This window comes from Talpa occidentalis, unplaced genomic scaffold (assembly GCF_014898055.3).
Source record: "Talpa occidentalis isolate TD23 unplaced genomic scaffold, MPIMG_talOcc4v2.1 talOcc4.9, whole genome shotgun sequence".
NCBI lineage: Eukaryota > Metazoa > Chordata > Mammalia > Eulipotyphla > Talpidae > Talpa > Talpa occidentalis.
Window position 1 is genome coordinate 15,623,288 of NW_023605305.1, and position 18,628 is coordinate 15,641,915.

Sequence of the window (18,628 nt, forward strand, 5' to 3'; positions counted from 1 at the left end):
AGGCTGGGTGGGGCTGCCACCCCCCCTACAGATGAGGCAGCCAAGACCCTGAGGTGCGCCCCTCTGTTACAGAGCATCCGGTAAGTCTGCAGAGGAGCCTGGGCCACGCCCCCACATCGCCCACCTGCGGCATCTACTTGGGGTCTTGGGAAGGTCAAGGCAGGGGCGAGGCTCTCCGGAGCCGGGAGTCCAGGCCCGGTTTTGCATCAGGCCCTGCTGAGAAGGTGTTTCCTCCTCCTCCTCCTCCTCCCCCCGACCCGGCTGCTGCTCCCTCTGGGGCGCTGGTTGAGTGAGCCTCGCCCCTTCACTGCTCTCCTGGTTCCTGAACCTTGGCTGCCTGGAAGCGGGGACCGCCCTGTGAAGGTGTTCCCTCCATACTGGACCCCTACAGGTAACACGCTGGGGCGACGGTCCCACGCCCGGGTCCCCGGGGCCAACACTGCCACCTGGTATCTTGGGACTTTGGGGTGGAGGACACGGGAGTGTGTCCAGGACCAGAACAGCCAGACAGATGGACAGGCCCTTAGATTGACCAGCCGGTCGGCCCACAGCACTGAAACAGCGGCAAGAACCAGCACTAGATTCTGTCTCCGGAAAGACAGGGGCCTGGCCTTAGGGAGGGGGTTCGGTGGGAACCCCGGGCTCAGATGGCCACAGCTCTGCCCAGGCAGACCTGTAGGGCCAGGGCAGGGTCTGCTATGCAGAAGCCCCCCCACCCCACTCACACACACATCTGGTGGCCCAGGCACCAGCGCAGACGCCACAGCGTACAGCCCAGCCACACACCGCCCGGGAGGAAACACACAGGGCATGACGCTGTCACCCAGAAAGTCACCGAACACACAGTCCCCGGGAGCATAGCACTGCCATGACGCATGCACACAAGCAGTGACATTGCATTGACACCCACAAAACACCCAGGCCGGGGTCCCACACAAACACGGTGCAAACCCAGCCTCACTCTCCGGCTCCGTCAAGGCCGGCTACACCCGCCGGCAGAGCCCAGACTGTTCACAACACCCAGCACCCTGAACGCGGTAGATGTTCAGGAAATACTGTTGAGTCAACCACACAGGCATTCACATGTGGGTCCCTGATTCCGACGTGCAGGAACCCCACCCCCACCCTGGCTCTGGGGTGAGGGGGCAGCTGGGGGACAGGGTTCACTGAGGCCTGGACACTGACTCAGCTGGGAGGGCACCACACAGGCGGCGGGACAAGCCAGGGCCTGCCCGCCAAGCCCTCTTCCCATCCTGGCCACCTGATGCCCTGGATGGGGTAGGGAGAGGCTGCCTAGCAGGCTTAGGCCCTGCCTGCTCTGCCCAAGGCCCGCTGGGGCCCCCTGCCACGTCTACACGCCCCTCAAGCCAGGAAAATGTTTTCCTTCTGGCGTCACCTGTGGTACCTGAGCTGCGTTGCAGCACTTGGCCAGCTGGCACCTGGGGCTGGGAAGGAGGACCCCTTCACTGGAGCACAGGGGCCCAGGGGCTCTGGGAAGAGGGCAGGGCTGGCAGCAGGGGCATCCCTGGGCTGGAGGCCTCAGTGGGAGTGAATGTAGTGGTTACTTGGGGGGGGGGTGTGTGGGAGGAAGTTGGGGTGTGGGCTGAGGAGGAGGTTGCCTCAGACAGGAAGACCAAATGGGCCAGGGCAGGGTGAAGGTGAAGGGTGGAGGGAGGGGAGCAGGTTGGGAGGTTCCTGGGAGGGGGAGTGAGCAGATGCCTGTGTGCGCCTGCACTGTGTGTGTGTGTGTGCGTGCATGCATTCACCGTGTGTGTGCACATGCACGCCTGCATTCAGTTGTTCAAACTTTTACCAACCATCTGTTGTGTGCAAAGTACTCCCGCCCTCAGGTGCTACCATCAGGCGGGAGGCAGACACTGTGCGTGTGTGGATGTCTGATGGCGTGTGTCTCAGATCATGTCTCTGTCCTGACACTTACCCTTGAACAGGTGAACCCCACCTGTGCAGGTAACTCTCGGCATGCACGTGCCTGTGTGCAGGCTTAAGGCTCTGTTAGGTCTGGGCCAGGGCCGGGGTCTGTGACTACACAGGCTGGCTCTTCGCGGGGGAGGGGATGTGCGTGGGCCTGTCTCTACCACTCTCCACGTGCGTGTGTGGCTGGTGCCCGTCTTTCTGGGGGTAGGTGTGTCCGTGTGTGTCAGTGCATGTGGGGTGTCTGCACACGTCTCAAGGATGTCCTTGGTGTGTTTGCAGGCCAGGCATGCATATGTCCGTGGATGCATATGTCCTCCACCTTGACCTCAGCCCTCCTGAGGAGGTGCCGCCCCTCACCCCATTTTGAGCAGAAAATGGCAGTCAGCCAGGATGTGCCCTGTACTTGGGCAGGACTTGACCTGACCCTTATCTGCCTCCAGGGAGCCACGTGTGCCCAGCCGGGGCACTGCCCCAGCTGATGCCCCAGAGGTGCCACATATCTCAAGAGGGGCTCTGTGCCCTGCCCTGCCTCCTCATGGCACATGAGTCAGAGCCTGAGGCCGATGGGCTGTTGGACCTCAGCTTCCTGACAGAGGAGGAGCAGGAGGCCATTGCTGAAGTCTTGATGCGAGATGCCCACCTGCGCCAGCTGGAGGAGGGGCGGGTCAGGTGAGGCAGGGCAGGGGAGCCCAGGAAGAAGGGGTCTCAGCACTGGGAGGCTTGGCTGGTTTCCACATTGCCAAAGTGTGGCCTGCCAGGTGTCTGGGCAGCTATTAACTTCGCCCGTTGGTCCCCTCTGCCCTTGGTCAGCTCGCCCATCTCTTCCAGGGTGGCTGCACCAGCTCCCTTGCCAGCCTCCCTGCCTCCAGGCTTGCCCCATCCAGCCTACCTGGTGGCACATTTGAGGCCCCCTAGATCTGGCTTTCATACCCCCTGCTGAGACCTCCTGTTCAGCACCTCGCCTCAGGCACAGCACTCCTGTCTCCTCTTCCAGCAGTAACCCCCGACACACACATGCACAGAGTGCCCGCCACAGCCCCGGGGGCTCGGGTCCCCGAGCACACCCTTCACTTCTGTGCTGTTCCTCTCCCTGGAAAAACACAGTGGCAGAGGAGCATGGCAGAGGACTCACAAGTGTGTTTGGAAACAGATGTGTCCCAGCTATGGAAGCTCAGGGGACTCCCCTGCCCTCCCTGGCACCCCTCTCATCTGTAAAGTGGGGCTACAGAGCACCACCTCGTAAAATGAGGGAGAATGGGCAGAAATCATTTAATGAATAATTGTCCTTCTCTCCCCGGAGAACCCCAGTTCATCCTTTAAGAAGCAATACAAATGTCACCTTCCCTGGGTGATCCTCCTGGATTCCCACTGGCAAAGCTGGCGCTTCTCACTTCTGTGGTGTCTCCTACCTCACTGTAACGTGCACATCTATTCTGGACTCAGTCTCCCCACCAAACTGAGCTCCTCCTGAGCAGGGATCAAGTATGATTTGCAGTTGTGTCCCTGCTCCCAGGTACAGGGCCAGGCACAGAATGGGTGGCAGGAATGTTGGCGGGGTGAGTGGTGACAGCCACACCATCCCCCATCCTCCAGCAAGCTCCGGGCCTCGCTGGCAGACCCTGGACAGCTGAAGATCCTGACGGGGGACTGGTTCCAGGAAGCCCGCTCCCAGAGGCACCACCCTGCCCACCTTGGCTCTGACCTTGTCCGAGCCTCCATCCGCAGGAAGAAGACTTTCCGGGGTGAGAGGAGATCCCCAGGGAGGGGCAGGCCTTGCGCAGCGAAGGGCACAGGGTCAGGGCTCTATGGAAAGACATCCAGCTGTGCCCAGTACTGGGCGTCTGGCTGGTCACCAGCCCTCTGTGAGCTACAGGAGCTCGGCAGTCATCTCCAAGAAAGGAGAACAGGGGTTCACAGAACTTCTCACCTGGGCAGGTCAGGTTCTGGGCGGTGACAGGAAAGCTGAGGCTCCAGGGAAGAGGGATGAAGAGGAGGAGCTGGGGCCCAGGTAAGAGGTGTGGCAGGGAGGGGGGATGCCTACCAGCTCCTGGGGCCCATCCCCTGCATCACCTCTTCCTTCTCTAGACTCCGCATCAACCAGGCACCCCAAGAGAGGCTCCGCAAGGCTGAGGTGAGTTGTGAGTGACTGAGTGAGGTGATGAAGGCCATGGTGCCCCTGGAGTAGAGGTGAGGTGGACTGAGGAGAAAGCCCCCACTGGAGATCAGGAGGCCCTGGTCTGCGTCTCTGTTACCCTCTTCTGTGAGAGAGGGATCTGGACCAGCCTCGAGGGAATCTCTGAATCCTCTCTTAGGAGTGGAGGCCGACGCGGGTACTGCAGAGCCCCACTGGTGGGAGTCGGGGGAAGCATGAAGGGGTGTGAAGTACAGGCCCAACTGGTCCTGCAACTGGCCGCAGGCCAGTCCCTAGGGCTGTGCTCAGTCTGAAGCTGGGCTAGCTGGAGTCCTGACCTCTGGCCTTGTCCTGACCTTTCCCTTCTTCCTCGCTAGTCCCCACTGTGCAGCTACCCCCTGCTTCTTTCAGGGACTGGATTCCCCTTCACCCTATGTCCCGCCAAAGGCTTCAGGTCATGAGGAGGAATCCCAGGCCTGGGAAGGTGAGAGGAAGGGTGTGTGTTGGGGGGCAGGAAAGGTTGTGGGGGTCAGAGACAGCTCTGAGTGACTCCAGCTCCCCAGGTGCAACCACTTTCTCTCTCTTGCGGTGGGGGGAGGTGTGGTGAGGTTGGGGGTGGCCTCCGCGGGCGACCGGGGCCTGAACTTGCAGGTCACAGCGGTTGCCGGCTCGTTCCTCCCAACTGGCCCACGGCCGGGCCGGAGAGGGGCTCGCTCAGCCGCTGTGCCCTGTCCCAGCCCCCAGCCCTGGGCGCGCGCCGGTCAGTGCGGCCGCCGCGGAGGAGGCGGACCCGGAGCCGGAGCCGCCGTCCCGGGGACTGAAGGAACCGCGGCCCGCGCCGGCCCAGGTGGGTGGCGGCGGCCCGTGGCTGCTCTCAAGACCCGGAGCGGATCTGCAGCGCGGAGCGTCCCGGCGCCAGGCTGTGAGCCGTCGGGACCCCGCGCCGTCGGGCGCCCCGGCGCTCCGCCCTCCCCAGACCCAGACGGAGCCCAAGATGCTGGAGAACGGGGAGCAGGCCCCGGAGCCCAGCCCCTCGCTCGACCGCATGCTCAGCAGCAGCTCCTCGCTGTCCAGCCTCAACTCCTCCACGGTGAGGGGCTGGGGGCAGGGGGAGAGGTGGACGCGCCTCCTCCCGGTACCCCAACGCGTTGCCCCGCCGATGCCCCCCTCGCCCCAGAACCCGACACTCAAGTCCCCGGGCCAGCCACCTCGCTGGGACGGCCGTCAGCCCTTCACCTCGCGTCACCCCCGCTCTCCGCCCCGAGCCCGCCGCGCTCCCCCGGCCCCGACGTGAGCCCGGCGCGCGCGCCCTGACCTCCCGCCCCCCGCCCCCGCCCGCAGCTGAGCGGCAGCCAGACGAGCCTGGCGGAGGCGGGCGCCCTGCAGGTGCGCGGCTCGGTGCTGTTCGCGCTGCACTACGAGGCGCGCACCACGGAGCTGCGCGTGCACGTGATCCAGTGCTGGGGCCTGGCGGCCGCGCGGCGCCACCGCTCCAACCCGTGAGTGCGCCCGGGCCCGCAGGGGGCGCGCAGCGGGGCCGCCGCTCCCGTCTCGGGGCCCGCGCCGCGGCCCTCGGCACGCGCGGGGCCGGGCGAGCTGCCTGCGGGCGCGGGGCCGGCCCGGAAGCGCTTCGGCGCGGCGGCTGGGGAAGCCCCTGCGCCGGGCCCCGCTCACCTCCGGTTCTCGCCCCAGATACGTCAAGATCTACCTCCTCCCGGACAAGCTGAGCAAGCGCAAGACGGCCGTGAGGAGACGCGACCTGTACCCGGTCTTCAACGAGACTATCCGGGTGAGGCGGCGACGTCGGGGCGGCCCCCTTCCCGCGCCCCCTGCGGCCCCGGCGCCGCCCTCCGTGCCGCGGGGCCCTCCCGTGACCGCGAGCCCCAGTGTGTTTTGTGGCGGGCAGGGCGCCAGTCCGGAGCCCCGGGAATGCCCTTCGGGGCTCCCCAGGGTTGCGTCCCGCGAGGAGCATGGAAGGGAGAAGCCCATGTCGTGACTCCCGCAGCGCAGCAGCGGGGCCGCCGGCCCCGCCCCACTAAGGCGCCCCACTAAGGCGCCCCTCCTGTCCCCAGTACTACGTGCCGCAGGCCGAGCTGCAGGACCGCGTCCTGAGCCTGTCCGTGTGGCACCGTGAGAGCCTGGGCCGCAACGTCTTTCTGGGCGAAGTCGAGGTGCCCCTGGACACCTGGGACTGGGACTCGCCGGAGGCCTGTCTCCCCCTGCAGCCCCGGGTGAGGCCGAGCGCCCGCGCGGGACCCGCCGCTGCCCCGGGGGCTCCCCCAGCCTCCCTCACGCCCCGCCTCCCGCGGCCCCCCACCTGCGGCCCTAGGCGAAGCCTATGGCGGGGGCGCGCAGATCCCACCACCACCGGCGCCCACTTTCTTTTGGGGCCCCGCCCCCCGCTAGCCACGCCCCCTCGGTGTCTGGAGACTCCCCTGACGCGCGGCTCTCGCAGGTGCCGCCTGCTCCCGACGACCTTCCCAGCCGCGGGCTGCTGTCTCTGTCCCTCAAGTACGTCCCTGCCGGCTCTGAGGGTGAGTGACCGGCCCTAAGACGCCAAACTGGACCGGCCCGGGAGGTGGTTTAGCGGGAGGGGTGTGTGTGTGTATTGGGGGGCGGGGCGGGGGGGGCGGGGGGAGAGGTTTCGCCCGGCCGGAGATGCTGAGCGGAGCCTCCTCGCAGGCGCAGGTCAGCCGGAGAGCGGGGAGCTGCACTTCTGGGTGAAGGAAGCTCAGGACCTCGTGCCGCTGCACTCGGGAACCATGGATGCCTTCATACAGTGGTGAGGCCTGCGGTGGCGCTCCCCGCCTCCCACAGACCTCTTCTAACCAGATACTCTGGGCCCCAGAGCAGGGGGGAGGGGACGTCTTGACCACAGGGCTGGAGTCAGGAAAGTTGTGGACCCCCTTACAGAGCGGCGTTTCACACTGGCGTCACGGGACTTGCTGGGGAGCTGAGGCTTTGACCTCAGAGGTGGCAGGGGACCTTCCATGAGGACCTGGAAAGCCTGGCTGTGGGGCTTGGCCCTGAGCTTGCAGTTCAGTGGTTTTCAAAGTGAGCCTCCAGGCTCCCCACCCTCAGAGTGATGTGGAAGTAGGCAAGTCAGGTTCTGAGTTTGCAATCTTGATTCAACCAGAGACACTATTTCTTTTAGGTCTTGTGCCTTGCAGAGAGGGGTCTGAGGCATTAAGAAGTTTGGAAACTATTCAGGAAGGCAACAGAGAGCCAGGGTAGATCACTGAGCAGACTGCACTTCAGAGACATTACTCTGGGATCCTGTGACTAGGAGCTGAGACCTTGCAAGGCAGGAGGCCTGAGAGGAGGCAGGAGCAGAGGTCCCAGGGTAGCCAGGCTTTGAGGCCAGGACTCAGGCAGCAGGACCTGGGCCAGTGAGGGAGGGTGGATGGGGCTGTGAGATTGGTTGGTTGTGGGAAGTGTGAGGAGGTGATCTCTTGATGCCAGCCCCACCCCTGCCCCCCAGCTCGGTGCTCCCTGATGACAGCCGGGCCAGCCGCCAACGGACAAGAGTGGTGCGACGCAGCCTCAACCCCATGTTCAACCACACCATGGTTTACGATGGCTTAGGGCCCACTGATCTGCGCCAGGCCTGTGCCGAGCTCTCCCTCTGGGACCAGGGGCCCCTGGCCAGCCGCCAGCTGGGGGGCACACGCCTCAGCCTGGGCACTGGTGAGTGGGGCAGAGGTGAGGGGGAGCCACTGCTGGGAAGCAGGGGTTCAGTGTGCGACCTTGGGTACTGCTCTGGCATTTCCTGATCTATAGCATCCACTGAGAACTGGGGATTACAGTGCAGAATCTGGGGTATCCAGTGTCATTATGCCCTCAACCCCTGTCCCCCACATCCAGGCAGCAGCTATGGGCTCCAGGTGCCCTGGATGGATTCCACGCCTGAAGAGAAGCAGCTGTGGCAGACACTCCTGGAGCGACCATGTGAGTGGGTGGATGGCCTTCTGCCTCTCAGAACCAACCTGGTCCCCAGGACATAGCTGCCCTACAAGCCCTTCTGAACGCCTCTCTCCAGACCCCCATCTCAGGGCCTGCCCTTGGCTAAAGTCAATAAAATCTATTTTAAGGGCAATAGGGGCTGATGTCTGCTGGGGTGGGGGCTGGGGGCAGGAGGCAGCAAGGACATAAAGCAGGCCAGGTGAAGGAACTTTAGACTCAGTCATAAAGACCCTAGAGGGCTATTCCAGCATCCCCAAGAAGTGTACAAGGCCCAAGTGTACAAAAAAATGTTCTGTTTAGTAGTCTATGCCTGGGGCATCTCTGTGGTTGGTTCCCCCCACTGGGGCTAGGCCTGGGCTCTACCCTTCCCCCACCCGCCTCAAGTTGCCCTGGGTCAGCTGTGTCAGAAGCTGTTCGTGTGTTCTCCACTCCTCCATCCGTGGGTTGCCTTCATTCGGCCTCTTGGAAGCTAGGCGTCACTGGCATGGATCCTGCTCGCTGTGTCAAGATGGCTCTCCAGATGCGGCACACCATCCCACCCCTGGGGGTAGCAGGCTCAGTGTAGCTTAGCCAGAAGGTGGTGCTGGGCTCTCTCCAGTACCCACGGTATGCCTGATGCCCCCCTCTGTACCCCAAGGGGCACTGGTCTCCCTAGTTTCCAGAGAGGAACCTAGGCTGGCTTGTAACTGGGGGTGTGGGTGGGGGTCACAGTCTGGCAGTCATGAGACCATTGGCCTAGCTATTCCCTGGAAGGCTCTGGACATACCTGATGCGGGTATAGATGAGGTCGTCTCGAGAGGCACAGGTCAGTAGGATTTTCAGGGTGAAACGATGATTCAGCAGCTGATGGAGGACAAAAAGCCATGGGCAGAAACAGGGAGAGAGAAAATAAGAGAAAGATGAGGTACCAGCTCTGTTCTACCAACATGCCAGAGCAGATCACCCCTTTTCTGTGCCTGTTTTCTGCACAATGGGAGGGGCACAATATGTGCTTTCCAGTACTGAGATGCTCTGCCTCAGTAGGAACAAGAAGAGCTGAAAGACAGGCAGAGATGGGGCCTTTGGTTGGTGGGGGTCACAGAAGGCCAGTACTCGCCCCCTCACCGTCTGGATGGTGCCTGGGTCCACATTCAGTTCCTGTAGCCACCGCACCAGGTCCTGGTCCCCTTCCAGAGCAGCTGTCAAGGAGAGGTCAGGTGGTGAATGCAGGGGTGCTTCCTGTAGGAAGCCGCCTCACAGCCAACTATGTTCTCCAGCCAGCTCAGGCTCACCTGGGGACTCTGAAGCCAGGGCCCAGGGCCTGGCCTCCCCGGCCACCCGCTGCAGAGCTTGCTGCAACAGGGCCTGGCACTCTCGTTCCTTCTGCGCCAGGACTTCCCGAAGCCTGTTGGGGTAGGAGTGAAGTGGGTGGGGAGTAGGAGTCAAGTTCTTGGGGAGCTATGGGCAAGTCCCAGAGGCTTTACCTATCAGTCTCCGCTCTTAAGAGTCCCAGCTGCACCATCAGAGGTGGGGGGCCCTGCTCTGTTCCCCCAAGGAGCGTGTTCAGCAGGACCGAGGCCTCCTGTTGCTTGGGCTGGGACTCCGCTTCTCCACTTGACTCCTCTGACCTCGGTGGGCCTGCCTCCTTCACCTCTGCCGATCCGAGTGGGGCCAAGTCAAGCAGGGCGATTAGGCCCATTTGGGAACCCCAGAGGCAGGCCTGGGGGTGGTCCTTGGGGGTGGGCCTCAGACCGGTGGGGCAGGTCAGGTCTGGTCACACCCCCTCCAGCCCCGCCCCACACTGGTAGCTCTGCTTCCACCGACCACGCCCTCTGCCCGTTCGCCACGCCCCCAAGAGTTACACCCTGGCCGGCAGGTGGGCTCTCCTGGCCTACCTGGACCCAGCACCGCCAGGGCTGCGCGCACCGCTCGGCTGAGCAACGAGTCCAGCACAAACATCCAGTGTGGGCGGATCTGGCGCCTGCGGAGGATTTGCTTCACCTGGAGAGGGAGGCAGGAGGCTGCTGAGTCTCTAATAGAGGTGGGGCTGAGCAGGAGAGGCCTAGAAAGTCTTGTGCCAGAGGCGAGTAGGCTGGACGGGCCTGGGGGACAAGGGAGGCGCTGGGAAATTAGCGCTGAGGAGATGGTCCTTCCCTGGTGGCTCCAGTGTCACGGGCAAGACATGGAATCTTGCAACCTCAAGCCTTTGCACATTCCCAGGCACCGGGAGCTTCCTGCCTCTCCCTGGGCAGCCCCAGCTGCGAGCAGGCCTCCTCACCGCATTCGGGAACGCGAAGAGCGGGGCCTGCAGGAGCTCGGGCCCAAGGCCCTGGCTCTGCAGTTGCCCTTGCAGCCCTCGCAGCTCCTGGGCCAGCTGCCGGCGGTTGGGAGAGTGGATGTGCGCCCCGAGGCAGCGCAGTAGCTGTTCCACATGATTCCGGCTCAAACAGGGACCCTGAGAAGCAAGAGACGGCTTGTCGGCGGGCGTCCGCACCGGAGTCCGGAGGGATGCGGGATGCTCGCGGAGGGGGTAGGGGACCGGCCGGCCCTTGGCAGGCGTCCTGCTCGAGCTCGGCCACCAGGGGGCGCTGGGGCGGGCCGCCCACCTGTTCCTGCTCCCGGCGCAGATTCTCCGCCAGCGCGCGCAGCTCCTGCTCCAGCACCGCCGCCAGCATGGCCCGGCGCTTGCTCTCTTGGTGCAGCAGGCTCAGCCCCGAAGTCTCCTCGGGAGAAGTGGGCTCCTCAGCCCCGGGCTCCTCAGGGACCCTGGTGGGGTGGGGCGCAGATGATGGAGAGTGGGCAGCAGCACCTCGCCCCAGGGTTTGCACCCCGCTCCTTTACTTTATGCCTGTCTAAAGCGATAAAAGGGGTGACCCTGCGCGAAGAAGGCACAGCAAGTACGAGCAGCGGGGGCAGGCACCAAGTGCTTCCTTGCAAGTGGGCGACGTGCCCAGGCCCTCAAGGAGGGCTTTTTCTAGAGGAAGTAAAATGGCAAAGCGAGAGGAAGCAAACCCACCCCAGGACCCGGGGCTCTCACCGGAGCTGGCTGGCGCCTCCATAACTGAGGCAGCGCTTCGGGGGACTGGGTGGGTGCTGAGAGGGTGCCTGAGGGCGTGGGAATGTCTGGGACTGGGTGGTTGAGTCAGCTGAAGGAGTGGGGCTGGCTGAAGGGGCATCTGAAGGAGGGACAAGACTGTCAGCCTGGGCCCCTCAGTCCTCTCACCTCCACAGCTCCACACCCCCGCGGGCTCCCTTCTCCCAAGTGGTACCTGAGGGTCTTGGAACATGTCGAGGGGAGCTGGGGCTGCAGCTCCTCTTCCCAGGCTGCAGGAAGGGGTCCCCCAGCAGTGCTTGAGCACTGGCTCGGAGGTGGGGCTCTGGCTCAAAAGTTCGGAGGAGGAAAGCTTGGGCCTCTGCTGACAGAGAACTGGGCACTGGAGGGTGCACCTTGTACATGCCCACCTGTGACAGGGGCCGAGGAAGGTAAAGAAGGGTGAGGTTTAGTGTTCAGGGCCCGGTATGTGCCCCCCACAGTTCATGGGCCCCAGAGGGGTCTCACCTGAAACATGGCAGCCTGCGGATTCCCGAGCTCGTGGAAGGGCGGGCGGCCTGTGGCCATCTCGATGACAGTGCAGCCCAAGGACCAGATGTCAGCCGCCTTCCCATACCCCCTTGGTCCCTGGTCAATGATTTCTGGGGCCATATACTGTAGGGTTCCTAGGACAGCAACAGTAGCAATAACGCTTTGTCACTGTGTGGGTGGGGAGCACCCTCCTCTCTGGCCACCTGCACCCGCCCTGAACTCCATCCTCCAAAAAAGATTTTATCATCATCCTGGTCGTTAAACATCTCTCCTGAGATTCCTCACTCATCACCCACACCCTGGCATCACCGCCCACAGCACTGCTGTGTCATCACTCTGATCTCAGGTACCCGCTGTGGCCCACATCAACACCCCTGTGCTCCGTTTCAGGCACTAAATTCAACTTCATCAGCCATCCTAGCTCCATTCTAGATTCCATCACTCTCCCCGGCTCAGTCACTTGCCCTGGACACCATTCCCAGGAAGGTGCCAAGAGTTCTGCTCCCTGTCAGCCGGCCCACTCACCTCCCCCAAATCCTATTACCTGTGAAGGTTTCGGTGCAGGGGGTGATGCCTGCCAGCCGCTTGGAGGTGCCAAAATCCGAAATCTTGAGCAGCCCACTGAAGGTGTTGATCAGCACGTTGTCCCCCTGAGTGGACATTGTGCTCAGTGGACACCAGGCCAGGAACCGCTCCACGGACTACCCTTGCTTAGGAAGGGTGACCACATCTCGAACCTTCGAGCCAGCTGTCTTGGGAATCCTGGCCTGACCGTGCCTCTAACACCTTCCTCCCCCTACCATCCCATTATGCCCTTTTAGGAGCTGGTATCTAGCTTGGCTTCAGATCTGAACTTCTCTCGGGAATCTTCCTGAGAATCTCCCCACCCTTCGCGAGGGGTCTGCCCACTTAGTCTAAACTGCCAGCCTGCACCTGGGCCGAGTCTCCTCCTGCCGCCCCCAGCAGGCTTACCTTGATGTCCCGGTGAACGATGCGGTTTTCATGCAGATAGCTGAGTCCCTGCAGAATCTGGCGGGTGTAGAAGCTGATGGTGCTCTCGTTGTCCTGCAGGGGGCCCCACACTGACCGCAGCAAGGAGGACAGACTCCCTGGGCAGACGGGGCAGCGTTCGTTATTGGCACCCTCTTACTCGTCACAGCTCTCCCATCAAGGCCCAGACACACCCATGGCCTAGACACCTTCATCCAGCACTGTCTCAGCTAAATCTGGCCTACACCACCCACACAAACACTAGGCTTCATTTCCCCCCAGGGTGCCCCACCCCTCCCTGGCCGTTCCCACGCCACCAGGGACAGGTACCTCCAGGCACTTCCTCCATGAAGATCTTGAGGTAGCCGTCCTGACTGGCCGAGCCCAGGTAGCGCACGATGTTCTTGTGGCGCAGGCGTTTGTGCAGGGCGATCTCTTCGTGCAGGGGCTGAGAGACCCTGGGGACGCGTCGGGGGAGGAGCTGGTCAGATTTGGGCGGAGAGGTTTCCCCAAGTCCTGCACCAGCGCCCCCGGGATTGGCCCCACTCCCAGCCCCTCCGCGACCTCATTACCCGCCCTCAGGCCCCTGGGCAGCGCCGCCTGCCCGACCGGTCCCTGCGGTTCTGCGCACAGGCCTGGGTTCACTGGGGTCGAACCCCCCAGTCTGCAAGCTGCCAGCTCAGGGCCGAGGCTCCTACCCACGACCCCCTCCCAGGGCTCAGTCGCGGCCCCGCCCACCTGAGCCCCGGCCCCGCACCTGCTGTCGCGCTCCGGGATCTCCTTGATGGCGATGCGCACCCGCGTGTGCCGGTCGCGGCCCGCGTAGACCACGCCGTACGTGCCCTTGCCCAGCACCAGCCTCTCACCCGTCTCCGTGTACTCGTAATCAAACTGCAGGGGCCAGGGGAGGGGGTTCAGCGGAGCCCTCGGCCCCGCCCCTTCCCGGGGCTCTCGGCCCCACCTGCTCACCTCCAGCACCTCCCGCACGCCCTCTGCCTCCTCGGCCGGCACCGCGGAATCGGGGTTCGTCACCAAGGCCTGGATCAGGCCGCAGAACCTGAGGGTAGGCGAGGTCAGTCGGAGGGACAGGCACCTGGGGGGAAACTGTCCCCTCCCACGCCCGGAGGGAGCCCTGGGAGCACCCCACCGAGGGCGCCCTCACCACTGGCAGTGAGCCACGCTGGGGAAGCACAGCTGGACGTCCTGGGCCGGGGGCAGCGCGTAGAGGAAGCAGCAGCGCTCGTCCAGCTTGGAGGCGCTGGGGAGGCATGAAAAACCTAAATGACTGTCAGACAAGTAGGGCCCCCCGCCCCCAGGTCTCCCTCTCACCTGACCCCGCAGATGGAGGTAACTGGTAAGGTCCAGCTGGAGGGAACATCCTGTGAGAAGAAAGAGGGTCTGGGTGGGGCGTGGGGGCTGGGAGAGAGAGTTCTGGGCTCCAGGGACTTGACAGAAGCGCACAGCTGTGAGCTGGAGAACCCAGCAGCCCCTCACCTGGCTCTCAGGCTCCATCAGGCTTAGAGTCACTGCTCTCACCAGCTCTGGACCCTGAACCTCAAGTCTGGCGGGCAGCAGCATCTTGTTCATCTCCAGGACCAGCACCTGCAGAAGCCAGGGGAGAGGACGGGTCAGAAGAGGCCTGCCACCTTCCAGGTCGCCCACCCCCACGGGCCTCACCAAGCACTGGTCCCCTTGGGGACAGGATGTCTTGAGTGGCTGGCAGGACTGTAGCAAGAAGTGGAGCCAGAAGAAGGCACGGCGTGTGGGCCCCTCAGGGGGCTCGGGGGTGGGCCTGAAGTGCTGATAGAGCAGGAAGGTTTCCATCACTGATACCAGGTACCTGCAGGCACAGCCTTGTCCTCAACTCAGCCCAGGCGCCAGCTGGCATGTGGGGTGGTGTGGGCGTAGCCCGCACAGGGCGTTGGGGGCCACGGGCACTGGCCTGGAAGGGGCCAAGTCAGTGGCTCAGGGCTTGGGCTAGAGTGCCCGTGAACACAGGTGTGGGGGCTGTCAGCCCTGGCCAGGTCAGACTGCGGAGGGGCCACCTACCATATGGGGGCATTGAGCTTATACAGTTGCTCGGCAGCCAGTGCCACCTGGGCCAGGTCATTGGCGAGGATTTGAGCTCCCAGGTAGAAGCCTACATCCCAGTAATACTGCATCTTCTCCACACAGCCTTTCCGGGCCAGCAAGCAGCCCAGCTTCATGCCTGCGGGAGAGGGCGTGGCCCCAGTGAGCGTGGGTGCGGGCTGGGCAAAACCTTCATGTGCGCAGGAACACAGATGCGGGCATAACCCTAGCTGGGGCAGGATCCCAGGTAGGAGTAGGAACCTGGGCACAGGTGAGGGTTTGGAACAAGCGTATCTGGAATTCAGTGTGTGAGGAACACAGGTCGTGTCAGCTTGGGCCCAGGAGAGGTGTGAGGACCAGGTGGGGGTTCAGGCACAGCAGGTCCAAAAGAGGGTGAGGCCAGTCCCAGCTCTAGTCCGGCGTTCTCTCTCTGCCTCTCCCACCGGCCACTGAGTCCCTACTGGTGGGGGTCAGGGGCGCAGGATGGGGACCCACCTATGAGCCGGAGCTCCTCAGAGTCCTCAAAGCGCTGGCCTGCGGCGAGGAGCAGCACAGCTGCGTTGATGCCCGAGTGCAGGCTGGGCTCGACGTCAAAAGCTTTGCGATACCTGCAGTGGGGTATCTTGCGATACCTGCCCCATTCTCTGTCCACTAACTCAGCCCACCGCCCACTCGCTCATGCCTCTCACCAGTGATAGGCCTGCTCCCGGTGCCCGGTGTCCTGGAAGCCGGAGCTGAAGAACATGTCCTTGTAGACCCGGCCACACATGCAGTAGAGGTCGGGCGCCACCACGCCCTCCAGCTGCACCAGCGGCAGCAGCACCGCCAGGGCCTTCTCCCGGTCCCCAGGCTGGTTCCTCCTAGGGGAAGGGGAACATGGGCTGGGGGGCCGCAGGGCCCTGGCCCACTCTTCAGAACAGTCGAGACCCTTCCCAGGACTGACAGCGATGAACCCCAAATAGCAGGGACATTAGTCAGCCCTGACCTCTCTTGAGGCAGTGAACCCAGATGGAAGTGATTCCTCGCCGCTGTGACTGACCTTGACAGCTGTGGCCACTCCAGGGCCAGCGCCCACCCCACCCCCCAGTCAGCAATAACAGGACGGGGCCCTCTGACATCAGAGTGGCCAGCAAACCCCCAGACAGCAGCCACTGTAGAGAGCAACGACCTCACATCGCAGAGACCCACGCCCCCCTGGGGCTGTCACCCACCGGTTGAGGGCGAAGGTGTAGTGGAAGCAGACGTTGTGCTGCTCCGCCACATCGTAGGTAGGCAGGGCCTGCAGCGTCTCCACCAGCTCGATGATGGCCGAGTAGTCCTGCATAAGGGAACGTCAGGCCCTGGGTCCCATCAGCTCCCCCAGACCCTGAGCAAAACCTTCCCTGGGATCCCCTCCCACCCCAACACCCCACCTTCCCCATCCTCACATGGAGAGCCCCCTGTGCCCCAGCCTCCCTCCTGTCCTGGGAGACAGTGACACCACCGTCCTCTGCTACAAACGAGGGCATTGAGGTTCCAAGTGGCAGGTAATTTGCTCAGAGCGGCCCCGAAGGAGTGACGCGGGGATCTGCCGCCGGCTCCTCACACCTGCACGTCTCGGTAGGACAGCAGCAGGTTCATGATGATGTCGGGGCTCAGCAGCTCCACACTGTCCAGTCTCCGCTGCAGACGAGCCAGTTCCTGCCGCAGCTGCTGCCCGCTGAACCGCTCTCGCGCCTGCCGGATGTTCTGCCGAATGGTCTCCCGGAAGTAGCCACTGAGGCCCGCCGCCGAGAAGGGAGGGAGAGAGATTGGTGGGGCCTATTCCTCAGCCCCAGCCCTCTGCCCCCTCACCAACCTCCTGTGCTCCCTCTCTGCGGCCCCTATTACCAAGAGTCCGTGGGCGTGGCCTCCAGCAGGCGCACCAGCCGGCCCACCAGGGGCGTGAGCAGGGCCTCGGTGCCCACCCCGGCCTGCACTAGCCCGTCAGCCAGGCCACGCAGGAGGCCCACATCACCACACAGCACCCGACCAGTGGCTGTCACCACATAGGGGATCAGCGTGTAGCTGCCAATGCAATCCTGGTGGGAGGGAGGCAAGAATCAGTAGAGGTCAGAGGTCAGCATCAGGTTAGAGGGGGATGGTGAGAGGGTCAGAGGTCAGCATCAGTGGGGACTGGAGTCAAAGGGGAGCATGAAGGGAGACAATAGGGAACAGAAGGTCACAGGCTGTCAGGAGGCATTAGGGAGGTCAGAGGTGACTGAGAAGCCAGAAAAGGGACTGGAGGTCAGAGGTCACAGTGGAGGGTGAAGGGCACATTGGAGTGAGGGATAGATTCAGCTCACCGAGTTCTTCTGGAAAACATCCTCCTGCAGGGGACAGACAGTCAGATACTCCATCCCACCAGCCCACTTCAGCCCACTCCAGCCATGTGCGTGCCCCACCAGGCCCCCCGGCCACCTACCCGCAGGGCCTGCAGGTCAGGCAGGTCAGCCTGGGAGCAGAGGAGCACGTTGTTGGTCATGCTGAAGCTCTCACGCACGCCCAAGTGGTAGAACAGGGAGGGCTGGGCCAGGGAGTTGCTCACCTCCAGCACCACCACATCTGCGGGCACATGTGTGGGACTGAGCCCCGAAGCCCAGCTCTCAGCCGGAGGGCCCGGGACCCATCCTGCACTCCCTGCCTTCCTGGGGGACTCCCGCAGGGTCCAATTTTGTTCTGGACCTCAGTTTCCTCCTTTTAGGGTCCCTCTGACGCTCAGAGGTACTGCTGCCTGCGGTGCTGCGGGAGGAGTTGAGCCACAGGCTGGGACACTCACCCCACTGTTCAGAGCCGGGGTGCTCTGGGTAAGGGGTGGCTGTGCGCCAGCCCAGAGCCATGCCAGGCCACCTGAGGGGCAGGAGTTGTGCAAACACAGACGTCCCCTTCCCTGGGCTGCGCACCAGCACTTTGTGTGTGTGTGTGTGTGTGTGTGTGTGTGTGTAAAGTTTACCGTGTCTGACTGCATCTGTGTGTGTGTGTCCCCCAGGGCCCGCGTGAGTCAACACGTGAGCCTGCCTTGCTGCGTGTGCTCGTCAGGGCAGCCTTCATTTTCAGGCCGCTCTTTTCCCTACCACTGGCAAGTTCGGTTCCTGGACTCAGAAGAACGAATTAGTGTCGGGGGCGGGGCGTCCGGGGAGGCGACTGGGAGTTTGGGCCCCGCCCCGACGACCCTGCCGCGCCCCCAGCCCCGCCCACCCGCTCGGAACTACGGGGCCTCGTTTCCCTAAATTCCCTCGCCCCGAATCCAGTGCCGTTGCTTCCCCTTCTGCCTCGCCAGCCCGGTCTCGGAGGTGGTCAGCAGAGCCCCTGGACCTCAGTCCCCCAGGAGCGCCCTCCTGGCACCGCGCGAGATCATCCAGAGACCGAGCTCCCCAGCCCCTCTCCAGAGACCTGCCGGCCGCGCCCCAATCCCAGCCGAGCGCCCCGCAGCCCCGAGCCCCGGGGCGGGACCTAGAGCCGCTCAATCCCAGCCCGAGCCCGGCGGCACCGGACCCCCCAAATTCCACTTTCATCACGGCCTCGCCTCCAGCGCCTCAGCTTTACTTTCCCTCCCGCCCCCACCCGCGCACTTCTGGGGTCTCCCCGCGCCGCCCCGCCCCGCCGGCCGGCTCACCCGCGTTGTAGAAGGAGTCCAGCGCCGCCGTGTCCCCCAGCGCCAGGGTGCCGAAGGGCAGGCTGCGCAGCTGCGGCCGCGCTCGCGGCCCGGAGAGCTGCGCGCAGGCCTCGCGCAGGCAGCGCAGGGGCAGCGGCTCCGCCTCGGCCCCCGCCTCGGGGTCCAGCCCGGGCGGCGGCTCGCGGGTCAGCACGTAGACCACCCTGAGCGGCCGGCCCCGCGCGCAGCCCCGGCCCGGGGGCGCCGCGTGCGCCCGGCCCCGACTCAGCGCTTCCGCCAGCGGGTCCTGCCAGCAGCTCCCCGCGCACTGCGGGGCTCCGGACCGCGGGCACGGCCCGGCCAT

At 64.0% G+C, this 18,628-nt stretch overlaps 2 protein-coding genes across 2 annotated transcripts; one reads left to right on the forward strand and one right to left on the reverse strand.

Annotated features, from left to right (window-relative positions):
* The first annotated feature begins 265 nt into the window (after nt 1-265).
* Nucleotides 266-8,155, forward strand: SYTL1 (synaptotagmin like 1). Its single transcript, XM_037500260.2, has 15 exons — nt 266-391; nt 2,376-2,604; nt 3,529-3,677; nt 3,871-3,943; nt 4,021-4,066; nt 4,478-4,550; nt 4,804-4,913; nt 5,043-5,156; nt 5,408-5,565; nt 5,759-5,855; nt 6,139-6,297; nt 6,522-6,600; nt 6,749-6,848; nt 7,548-7,753; nt 7,931-8,155. The coding sequence occupies exons 2-15, from the start codon at nt 2,414-2,416 to the stop codon at nt 8,068-8,070; spliced, it is 1,695 nt and encodes a 564-aa protein (XP_037356157.1). The 5' UTR covers nt 266-391; nt 2,376-2,413; the 3' UTR covers nt 8,071-8,155.
* A 118-nt stretch (nt 8,156-8,273) lies between these two features.
* Nucleotides 8,274-18,628, reverse strand: MAP3K6 (mitogen-activated protein kinase kinase kinase 6). Its single transcript, XM_037500082.2, has 29 exons — nt 18,286-18,628; nt 17,095-17,234; nt 16,976-16,999; nt 16,521-16,711; nt 16,239-16,407; nt 15,863-15,969; nt 15,341-15,511; nt 15,147-15,259; nt 14,631-14,790; nt 14,259-14,421; nt 14,076-14,183; nt 13,911-13,960; nt 13,744-13,839; nt 13,551-13,638; nt 13,339-13,472; nt 12,912-13,039; nt 12,564-12,700; nt 12,136-12,241; nt 11,568-11,725; nt 11,278-11,470; nt 11,046-11,184; nt 10,615-10,774; nt 10,287-10,463; nt 9,904-10,009; nt 9,493-9,661; nt 9,301-9,413; nt 9,134-9,207; nt 8,796-8,872; nt 8,274-8,570 (listed from the first exon to the last, which is right to left on the reverse strand). The coding sequence occupies exons 1-29, from the start codon at nt 18,626-18,628 to the stop codon at nt 8,480-8,482; spliced, it is 3,885 nt and encodes a 1,294-aa protein (XP_037355979.1). The 3' UTR covers nt 8,274-8,479.